The following is a 9,158-nucleotide window of genomic DNA, read 5'->3' on the forward strand; positions in this document are numbered from 1 at the left end:
GTTTAAAATTTATCAATGACCAGCACAATGGATAGAAAGACTTTTCTGGGTCTTTTTTTTTTTTTTTTTTTGAAATCTTGTGCTATTATTTAAGCTACAGATATAAAAAAATGAACAAACCAACCAAAAAAGACCAGGAAGAGTCTTTAAAGAAAATATTTCAAACTGATACATCATAGAAAGATGTAAGTAAAGAGGAAAATTTTCTATCAGCACCATATTTATGACAGTATGACATGCAAAATAATTATATATTCATATCTGAATTACTTTATATATACATTTTTAAGTGTCACTCATTTTATGCTGAATTTATTCATAAATGAAAAAAAAAAATATATTCTACAAAATCTTGTACTTTATCCAGTCACAAAACCTATGTCTGGAGTGACTTCAACAAAAAGAATTACTTCAGATTTTCACCAGTGTCACTGATCAGAGTTTAGCCCAAATACTTTTTTCTTTTTAATCTATTCGACTGACAGAAATAGAGCTGCAACGGTTTGGGTTTTTTTAATCCCAAAATGGATTATACAAACAACAATTTCATCAAAGATTTTTATTTTTTTTTTACAACAAGCCTCGCATTACTGGTTATATCTTATTATTAAGGTAAGCATTCTTCAAAGAACTGTATGATTGGAATCTCTTCCTGATGCATAGTGACATGCTATTTGCTGGCTGCAGCGAGAAGAGTCAAAACGAAAACAAAAAATACAAACACGCTTTTTTTTTTTTTTTTTCCCCTCTTGTCTTTATTGATTTAGACTTCAGAGCTACAGCCAAAAATAGTGCATCTGTAGAAAATTACCACACATGCTATCAATACACCATCATCGCATGTTTAGAATCATAAGCACTTGACAAATCGCAAAGGGAACATTCAATCTAACATTTTGGCAACGCAGCCTGTGAATAGGGAATATGGGGAGAAGGATATATTTATATTTTTTTTTCCCTCCCTCTGTTAAAAAATTAATTCCAGTCACCACAGAAAACTCACGCTGGCTCATTCGAGACATCAACACACACCGCTGGGGAATTGGGGTGGAATGTGGAAGGGTGGGCAGAAGCTACCACCCTGCTACAGGTACAACGCCGTCTTCAGCACTTTGTAGGCCATGGAGATGGTCACCGCGTAGGCAACTGCCCAAGACAAACCTCTGCCAGGCTGGGGAAGAGGGATCAAGTAGGCAAAAGTGTGAAGGACCCTAGCCCCGGTGAAGATCCTGAAATGCAGCAAGGCCGTGGAGAGCTCAGGGCCGCTAAGAGCGTAGAGCAGTCCAATGCCAACAAACGGGACGATGTTTTCAAGGTCATTCAGGTGGCCTCTGGGGAAAGAAGCAAAGTTGGTTTTACGGTGTTACATTACGTTGAATGAACCTCTTCAAGCCTCAAGATTATTAAGCATCTTCAAAGCATACACCTGTTAAGGCCCTAACACAACTGCTGGCTTCCTCAGCAGTGGGGACTTGATTCAACTACCGAAATGGTTTGGGCACGTTCACCTGACATTGTTCTGGTCTCTCGTGCCACACCCCACATTTTTAAGCTTCTGATTTTCTGTATGAAAGGATTTAGTTTTTGCCCAGGATCTTCATAATATTGGGGACTTACATGAGGTAATATACATGAAGGCTGGGGAGAACCTGTTCAGAAAGGCCTGCAGTGACAGGACGAGGGGCAATGGCTTCAAGCTGGAGGGGAGCAGATTTAGATTGGAGATTAGGAGAGGGTTCTTCACTGTGAGGGTGGTGGAGCACTGGAACAGGTTGCCCAGGGAGGTGGTTGAGGCCCCATCCCTGGAGATATTCAAGGAGAGGCTCGACGAAGCCCTGGGCAACCTGGTCTAGTTGGGGGTGTCCCTGCTGACTGCAGGGAGGTTGGACTAGATGACCCTTGGAGGTCCCTTCCGACCTGGGCAATTCTATGATTCTATGAGGTACATGAGAGTTCCTGGGTATGCAAGGACACAACGAAAAGTGGGGAAGAAGACAGATAGCTGGAATTCTCTTGTAGCTTCTTTCAACTGAACATCAATCAACTGGATGACTGTGACTGCAACTACTGGACTTCATGGCCCAGATAGTCTATTCCAATCCCATAAACTCAGTTCATAGTCTCCACAAAGACAATATGAAACATCCTATATATAGAAGATTCTATAAATCTTCATGAAGTTCAATCATCTTGAAGAAGGCTATTTTTGAGCATCTAACAGGTGTGACAGTTACGCTTTTGGTTCATTTTCTTCACTACTAAGCCCTAAAATAGCTGAAAAATGTTTGAAATTTTGAAACCATAATATAATTTACTAAAAATGTGCTGAGATTGAACTCCAGATCTTGAAGTACTCTTTCACGCCTCTTCCTACACCTTCCCTGCTCCCTTTACCTCTTTAGATAAATTATACTTCCAGCCAAATTTACTGATTGAAACAACCTCTAAACCTTACTAATTATGTCAAATTTCACAGCCAACTAGAATCAGAACATGGTGCTGTTTGCAGCTGCTTTCTGAAGTCATTTATCATTACAAGGGAATGTATCTTCCAGCTTTTTTTTTTTTCTCTGAAAAAGTACACTGAAGAAAGCAATGTCTTTTCTACACCCATGAACACGACAAATTCCAGTCACTTATACAGAAGAGAATACATGCTAAATCTCTGTTGCCATGAAGCCTGCAAACCAAAAATACAGTAAACTGCCATCCAGAACCATTGTTGGGAGGGAAAAATGGATGCTGCAGCACCAATGGGGTAACTAGAACCAAGCTGATTCCTAGGTCTGGGGAATTCTCTGCAAAATAGCAACACAACTGTTCTTAATAGAGTGTTCTAAAAAATCTACTCTGTGTAAATGACTCTGTTGGGTGGTTGTCACTCCTCTACCATAATAATTTGAGTTAAAAGGGCATCTTAGAATTTACAAATAAAAAAGAACTGCTCCTCACCAAAAGGTGCCCATTTTTATATAACAACCAGCAAATTAAACAACTAAAACCACCCTGAACCACTCAGGAAGAGAAAAGGAAAGTTCAGAGCATTTTTACAGCCCATTGAGATTAGAATGTTCTTTCTGAGATATTAATCCAGAAGAGACATAAAAAAATATACCACAGTCATCTACATTTGCAAGGATGTACTGTTCTGAAATTAGAGCCGATACTTATTTTCAAGATCTTCCCTAATGGTGGTTTAAATGAGAACAGTTCATTCATATTCCAGTTTTTGGTATAAAAATACACATATGGCAAATAAAATGTTAGCTTCATTAAGGAATAATGATATGGAAAGTATTCCTTTCCTTGTTAGTACAGGTATATCAAACAGCATCTCTAAAGTTATGATTTTGGTAACAAAATTTTGCCATCAGCTAAATAAAATAAATTAAATAAGCTGCAAGATTCAGCCCACTGAAATACAGCTCACATTCTGCCACGAATCCTGCAAAACAAAATGCATACACGGCAGGTTGCACAATGCTATGCTATTAATAGCAGTCTTCCAGAAGGCTGGTCAACTTCCCTGTACAATTGACACATCAGTGAGCAACCTCCACTCAATCCAGCAAAAAGGAGCACTGGCTTTGACTCCTACTCAGTACAATTTGCCATATTAATGCCCTCATTACAACTTTGGAGTTGCATTCCTTAAACATAGTTTTATCCCTCTTCCTCCTGGTATTTCCTTTACACTTTAGGAAAAGATACAAATGTTGCAACTGGTGTTCAAACTATATAGAAAGCTGATTTACACTTAATGTACACTGCTTCATATTAAATCACCTTACTACCATATTTTACAAACTTGTCATCACTTCCCCCCTGTATACAGCATACTGTCCAAGAGTTAGCTATTTTAACCAGACAATGACTTATTCTTTTCGGTATGCACACTGACCATTTGCATGTGGAATGGTCTGTTCATTGAGAGAAACTGACATATTAGATTGCTACATAAAGCAGCACAAAGCACACAGGCTTGCTGAAGAGAATGGGGGGAAATCAACTCCTTGATTTAGTATTATGCTGCTGCTTAAAATGATTTGTCAATACTCCTATGCATTACCTGCGTACACGTTCGACATCCGGATCAGTCCGCAGATATTTTTTAGCGGTCTCACCTTTACCAAATGATGCTACATCTTCTGGGTTGACAAATGCCTATTTCAAACATAAACACACATGAGAGGTTAGAAGACAGAATGTTTTTTTCTAATCACGGCAGCTTGCTATAAAGGTCACTCTTTTTACTAATGCCTCTATAACCTCACATAACTTACCTGAAGTTAAACGCATGGAGAATAATATATTCACTACACTACTGTCTTCCTGAGCCTAGGCTGTATGTAGCTTCCACGCTGACAAATTAATGTAATGTAATTTATGCATGTAGATAAAGCCTTTTTGTAAGATGGACAAGCATGGCAGATGACTGTTACTTGGCCTGAAGGAACATAAGGACCTGGAAGGTACAACCACTGAGCGTACTGCCTAAGTCTCTTTCTCATTATTCTTGACAAATTATCTGAAAGCCCTTTTGGATCCCTTCCTTCTTCAGGAGTCTACACAGCAATAGCATCTAAGTGTCTTAGTCCCATACTCGTGTATGACTCTTTCCTCTTATGTACAAATTGTAAGTACAAAGGTACTTATAAGGTAAAAGGTACAACTTATATGACCCATTTATTACCTCCAAATACTGTAAGACACTATTTTAAAGCAACATTTAATTCGGTTAGTGTAGGCTGCAGTAGATCTCCTTGCTGACACACAGTAACACACATTCTGTGGACCATTCAGCTATGCAGGCTTGAGTCAAGAAAACCTTGTGGTTTTAGGAGAGCTACATGATTGCTCTCTGACACAGCATTGATCCCTTTCTCTAAAATATCCTGAGCCTCAAAATTTTGGAGACATGTTAACAGTATCAATATCAGCAACATTTTACCTTCTCGCACTCAACTAAGTGTTTTCTTCTATTTTTATTTAACATTTTAAAGGCTTTTTTATACTAAATAGGAAATCAAAATGACTTTACTAATTTTTCCGTTTGTAATATTACTGTCTGTCATAAGAAAACCAAGTACTCCACATTAATGAAGGCCCCATGTCACCTGCAGACCTATGGATCATAACATGGTCTGAGCATTAATACAGGACTCCACTGGACCTACACCCAGGACCAGTACAGCTGCTGTGCTTCCTCAAGAGCAAAAGGAAGTAAAGTTACACCACAGACATCTGGGTCCTATTTTGAACACACAAGACAGGTTGTATGTTCAACCTTGAGCTGTGTGAAAGATTGAGAGAGCTATCAGAAACCAGCAGTAGCTCAAATGCTGTGCTACTGGGACCTCATGAACCACAGAACAGCTCAGCTATGTTTTCTTGCACCCAGCAGGAATGAAATACAGTATTTCAACAGAGTGACTGCAAGAAAATCCTTGAAGCACACACCCTCTTGCAGATGTGGGGCAAACTCCAGGCTCTTTCAGCCCAGGATCAAGTGTTTCCAACAGTGGCCCAGATAAGACCAAGAACAGGGCAAACACAAGGCAATGCTTCCCATGAGCACTCTCTCCTAAACCAGATGCAGCTTCTGCAATATTTAGTAATCCTCAGTTGATCTTTCATATACTTATCTAGCCTACACATCAATTCACATAAATTTTCAGCCCGCCTCTCATTCTAGAAAAAAATTAAGATATTTTTTTTTTTTAAAAAATAATGACCTACTTGCAATGGGAAGGCTAAAACAACTAGGGAATGTAAAGAGCTTTAAAATAACTGGATGAAAGGGCTATAGATGCATGAAAATCCAGTTCATATCCCCTCTTCTAACCCTACTAGTTGGTTATTCATGTAACATGGTTCCATACCACCTTTTATTTGCTTTATAAATTGGGTGCCCTGGTCCCCAGCGTTCTGCAGAACAAGTGGAAATTACAGTTACTAAAAACTCTTATTTAAAAACAAGATAAATGTTTTAGAAGGGTAAAGTAAAATGCAACTGTAAGGTACAGTGTCATAATTATGTTAAAGATGTCTATTCCGTTAAGAGTGTCGTTCTATAATTCAACGTCATCCTTTTGAGACCAGCACACCAAACTCAGAATATCATTAGAGAAGGAAGAAGAAAAAACAGCACCAGTATTTGAAAGCTGAAAAGAAAAGAAAACTCTGTGATAACTCTGTATTTCAATATAAATTTCAACCTATTGTACCAGTCAATATTCCCAATTTCTTACCTTTCTCGTGATTCTGAAGTATGCTGTTACAAGGCTCATTAGCATCATTTTTAGAAGAACAATAGTTGTGTAAGTAGCATAAGCCCGGAAGACGTCATTGTCAATTAACTGGGTCAATTTAGCCATTTCTTCACTCTTCATTGATGACCTTTAAAAAACATTAAAGTTAGGCTAACATCATAGCAATCCAAATTTCTGGTAACAAAATTGTCAAATTGTCAGGATAGCCCTTTTTTTTTTTTTTTTTTTTCAGCATCACTGGAACTGCAGCAGAATTTTGCCACTGTGAAACATTTCTTTTCAAACAAATTTATTTTTCTTCAGTTTGTCAATGGCATAATACTTTAAGATGAGAAACTATATTATCATTTAGTATTTTGCTTCCATTATAGCTGTTTATTGAATTGTCAAAATATATACCACCAAAATAGTTAATGTAATTGCAAAACCAAAATTTTGTCCCAACATTCAGTATACTGTTGAAACAATACAAGGAGTTAGATCAATTTTAGATCAATTAATTTGAACTAGTGGATTTCCCTAAGTAGTTGCCAGGATAGAAAGAATGTGATGACATACTATACATACTATAGGGTTTAAAGAGGAAAATTAGTATTGCCTAACTTCCTTTATTTTTTTGTAGAATGACACAATTATAATTGCACTTTAGCTTTTAAACTAACCAGTATCTTCCCACCCAGCAATCACTTGTGATCAAACTCAGTTAAACACGCATCATTTTTCTCCTTTGAGACCCTGTTCTTAAAAATTGCTTTTAGCATGATTCACAGGCAAAGATTAAGTTGTAATGACAAAAAGCAGAGAAACTATTTATGCTTTTATCATGGGAGGTTTAAGCTAATGAACTCTCTTTCCAATGAGACCATACCAAACCCACAATCCTGTGGAGGTGGTACCTGTTATTAACACCATAAAGTTAAGAACGGGGTAAGGACTGAATGCACATAAAACAAAAAGCATGTCTCCTTGCACATGCAATTTGTGCTCTGCAGAGAGTAAGGGTTTTTTGCCTCATCAAGTGCTTTGATCACTAGCTTAATGAGTAGGAATCCTTAAAACTTGTATGTCTTAGCTTCACTCAAAACCCAAATAAATGTATTATTTTGTTATAGTTAATTTCATTATTTCCTATGATATCATTTTAACAATAGTTAATAATAGCAATATTAACTTGATTACAGCTCTAACAATCTCTCATCTTGCTTTCAGCACGGAGTCACTGCCAGCTATAGCCAAACAGGAGACACTGGATGAGCCACGACCAGCAGAAGACCATTGCTCTGAAGGCACATCCTTGGTAGGAAGGTGGGGAAGTCGGAGGTAAGCAGCTCTTTGCTCAGTGAAACAACTCCAGCCTTTCCTGGATGAGTCTGGCTGCAGTGATGGGACTTTGCTCTCTCTTTTATCCTTTCCAAAACACTGCTTGAGTCACCAGGCCAAGCGCTGGCTCTGGGGATTAGGAGAAATTCAGTATAACTTTCTTTCCTTTCACTTCACAGAACAGCAGTTCTGGAGATAATCAGCAATTCAGCAAAGACGTTTCTCAGCAGTTTCTACAGAGCATTCATAGTTTCACACAACAAAAAGAAGGTCAATCTGTGGCTTCGGAGTGTTTTGTGTTGGTTTTTTTTTCCTTTCTGGATTCTAAAGCTACGGTGAAAATACACCCAAAAACCGATGCAAAGTCCCGAGAAACTGTCCACCAGCATCTCTGGTGCTACACCACATTTACCTGTTTTCCCTACTCGCAGGGAAACTCTCATAAAGCCCAGGAAAGGAACTGTACCGATGAATTCACGGTTTTAACACCAGCAGAAATGCAAAATAAAGAAAACAAAACCAAAAACCACCCCGCCGGGCGAAACGGCAGAGGGGCTAATCAAGGCTGCAGCCAGCCTGATCTGCAAAGGCAGGATAACACCTCCCCGGTGCTGCGAGCCAACCCGGGCATGGTTAAGTGCACGCACCTGGATCCCATGGGAATATTCCACGTCTTTACCGGTGGATAAAGCCACCCCAGACGGCTCTGCCCCCCCCAACCCCAGCGGGAGCACGGCTGGACCGACGTCCCCCCCACCCGTGACTCTGTCCCAGCCCCGGCTGACCGCGCGGTTGCGGCACCCAGCACCGGGACGGCATTTTTCCCCCCTTTCCTCCTTCAAACGCCGCTTTCCAAAGGGCGTTTAAGCCGCGGCCCCGCAGCGGGTCACCCTCTCCCCGTCCCGCACACGCTGGGCCGCTCCGCTCCCCTCGGCCCAGGCCCCAGCGCGGAGATCCAGGGGGGGCGGCCCCGGCCCCGCAAGCACCGGGCCGTCCCCTACGCCGCATCCCCACCACAGCCTCCTGAGGAAAAACCCCCGCACCCCCGTGGAGCGTTTCTGGCCGGGAAGGCGGCGGGACGGGACGGGAGAAGAGGAGGAGAAGGGAGGATGGGGGGGCCCTCCCGCTCCCGCCCGCCAGCGGGAGCCGCCATCACGCAGCGCCCACGCACCTCGCTTCGCGTCCCCTCGGGAAAGCGCCCACACCGCGTCCCGATCCCCGCCGCTCCCCACCGGCCACTGCGCCTCCGCCCGCCCCGGGGCCCGGCCCGGCCCCGCCTCTCCTCTCCTCTCCTCGCCCATTCGGGCGCGGAGGCGGGTCCCGGCCCAGCTCCAAGCGAGGCCTCGGCGGCCTCCGCGGCCTTCGGGGCCGGTGTCCTGACGGGCAGGCCGCTGGAGCGGCCTTGGTGGCTCGCCAAAGGCGAGGCCAGGCCCAGGCCCCAGCAAACGTTACCTGGGGAGAAAGGAAGGAAAACCAGTAAAAGGGCACAAGCGAGAAAAGGCCTTCGTGTCTTAAAACCCTTGGGCTTTGAGGCAAAGGGAAACCAAAGATCTGTAACCCCGGCCA

At 41.8% G+C, this 9,158-nt stretch overlaps 1 protein-coding gene across 1 annotated transcript; it reads right to left on the bottom strand.

Moving 5' to 3' along the window:
- Positions 1-745: 745 nt before the first annotated feature.
- Positions 746-8,920, bottom strand: MGST1 (microsomal glutathione S-transferase 1). Its single transcript, XM_014937526.1, has 4 exons — positions 8,764-8,920; positions 6,252-6,399; positions 4,070-4,164; positions 746-1,331 (listed from the first exon to the last, which is right to left on the bottom strand). Exons 2-4 carry the CDS (start codon positions 6,390-6,392, stop codon positions 1,085-1,087), a joined length of 483 nt encoding a protein of 160 aa, XP_014793012.1. The 5' UTR covers positions 6,393-6,399; positions 8,764-8,920; the 3' UTR covers positions 746-1,084.
- Between the last annotated feature and the right edge of the window lie 238 nt (positions 8,921-9,158).

Source organism: Calidris pugnax, unplaced genomic scaffold, assembly GCF_001431845.1.
Source record: "Calidris pugnax isolate Ruff unplaced genomic scaffold, ASM143184v1 scaffold1, whole genome shotgun sequence".
NCBI lineage: Eukaryota > Metazoa > Chordata > Aves > Charadriiformes > Scolopacidae > Calidris > Calidris pugnax.